At 37.3% G+C, this 2,154-nt stretch overlaps 1 protein-coding gene across 1 annotated transcript; it reads left to right on the top strand.

Annotated features, from left to right (window-relative positions):
• Window positions 1–862: 862 nt before the first annotated feature.
• On the top strand, window positions 863–1,252 carry LOC106754968. Its single transcript, XM_014637041.1, has one exon. It carries the CDS (start codon window positions 863–865, stop codon window positions 1,250–1,252), a length of 390 nt encoding a protein of 129 aa, XP_014492527.1.
• The last annotated feature ends 902 nt before the right edge of the window (window positions 1,253–2,154 follow it).

A 2,154-nucleotide genomic window follows, 5' to 3' on the forward strand; every position in this document is an offset into this window, starting at 1 on the left:
GAAATATGGGAGTCTTTTTCAGATGAGACACTCTTGTACATTCAACAAAGGCCATGGTTTTCTGATATGACTAATTTTAAAGTTGCAGGAGTAATCCCAGAAGAGTTGAATTGGCAACAAAATAAAAAGTTTTTGCATGATGCAAAACAGTTTATATGGGACGATCCTTACTTGTTCAAGATCGGAGCAGATAATCTTTTGAGGCGATGTGTGACAAAAGAGGAAGCAGAAGGAATTCTCTGGCACTGTCATGATTCACCTTGTGGGGGTCATTTTAATGGAGAAAGAATTGCTGCAAAAATTCTCCAGTTAGGGTTTTATTGGCCTACCTTGTTTAAAGATGCTCATAACCATGCCAGAAATTGTGACAAATGTCAAAGGATTGGGGCTATTTCAAGACGTCATGAGATGCCATTACAAGGCATTTTAGAGGTTGAAGTCTTTGATTGTTGGGGCATTGATTTTGTTGGACCCTTTCCACCATCTTTCAACAATGAATATATATTGGTGGAAGTAGACTATGTGAGTAAATGGGTGGAAGCTGGCATGCCCTAAGAATGATGTTAGCACTATGATTAAATTCTTGAAGAGACAAATTTTCTCACGTTTTGGAACTCCAAGGGTACTCATTACTGATGGAGGTTCTCATTTTTGTAACTCTCAGCTTGCAAAGGTACTCAAACACTATGGCATGAGACATAAGGTGGCTGCACCTTATCATTCACAAACAAATGGCCAAGCTGAAGTGTCTAACAGAGAGATAAAGAGAATCTTGGAGAAAATAGTTGTTTCATCAAGGAAGGATTGGTCACAGAAGCTGGATGATGCTCTCTAGGCATATAGGACGACAATGAAGACGTCCATGGGTTTATCACCTTTTCAGTTAGTTTATGGGAAAACATGTCATTTGCTAGTGGAGATGGAGCATAAAGCTTTGTGGGCTCTGAAATTTCTGAATTTAGATCCTTATGATACTCAGAGTAAGCGTAGAAGGCAGATGCTGGAGCTTGAAGAGATGCGATTGCATGCATATGACTCATCTAGGAATTATAAAAAAAAGGTAAAATTCTATCATGACAGGAAGTTTATAAAGAGGGTTTTCAATCTAGGGCAGCAGGTGTTATTGTTCAATTCACGTTTGAAGTTGTTTCCTGGAAAGTTGAAGTCAAAATGGTCAGGGCCCTCCATAGTAAAGAACGTGCACCCTCATGAAGCAATTGAATTGGTAGATCCAGCTGCTAGTGATCCATAGAGAAGTTGAGTAGTGAATGGTCAAAGACTCAAGCACTATTTGGGAGGAGAAGTTGAAAACATTTCCATAGTAATGAAGTTGGTGGATCCATGAGCTTATTGGGTCAAGCTAGTGACGTTAAAGAAGCTCTTGCTTGGAGGCAACCCAATTTTCTAAGCTTATCTTTTTAATTTGAACTTATTTGCTTCTGTTTCTAGAATAGGGTTGATGTACTCGGTTTGAAACTATATCTGATGTGATGGTTTGATATTGATTCGCATGTGATGGGTATTGCTTGATGATGCTTTGATATTGATGATGTTGAGATTATGCACTATATGCTGATACACAGGTGGTTGTTCACAAGCTATGTGAACAGATGCATGATGTTGTGATTGTGATTATGATGTTAAGCAGGATGTGTATATGGAATATGTGGAATGTTGAATGAGCCTATATGTGAGGTTTTGAAATCCAGAGTATTTGTTGTGAATGATTGTTATTCTCTTGAAAGCATGAATGATTTTGTCCAGGTTTCTATGATTGAATGACTTGCTTGCTTGTGTCATATGATCAAGGCCATTTTTTATTAGCCCTTTCTTAGCTAATGCATGATTTTCGCCCAAATGAAAAAGAGCACAATGTATTCTACCCTTTTTGAACCTTAAGCCTCATACAGAATATGAAAACCCTTTTGAAAATCTTTACCTTGAGTTAAGTTGAGAATCAAATTGTGGTATATATAAAAGTTCAAGTTTGGGGTTGATTGGGAAAGATAAAAAAGAAAGATAGAACAAAAAGAAAAAGAAAATAGATTGCAAAGAAAGAAAAGCTCAATGCAAAAAGGGGAAAGTTGGGAATGAGTGAGATTGGTTTGTTAAGAGAGTTTGTGCTTGAATGATAAATTTTTGAATGACTCTCTT

This window comes from Vigna radiata, unplaced genomic scaffold, assembly GCF_000741045.1.
Source record: "Vigna radiata var. radiata cultivar VC1973A unplaced genomic scaffold, Vradiata_ver6 scaffold_300, whole genome shotgun sequence".
In the NCBI taxonomy this organism is placed as follows: Eukaryota; Viridiplantae; Streptophyta; class Magnoliopsida; order Fabales; family Fabaceae; genus Vigna; species Vigna radiata.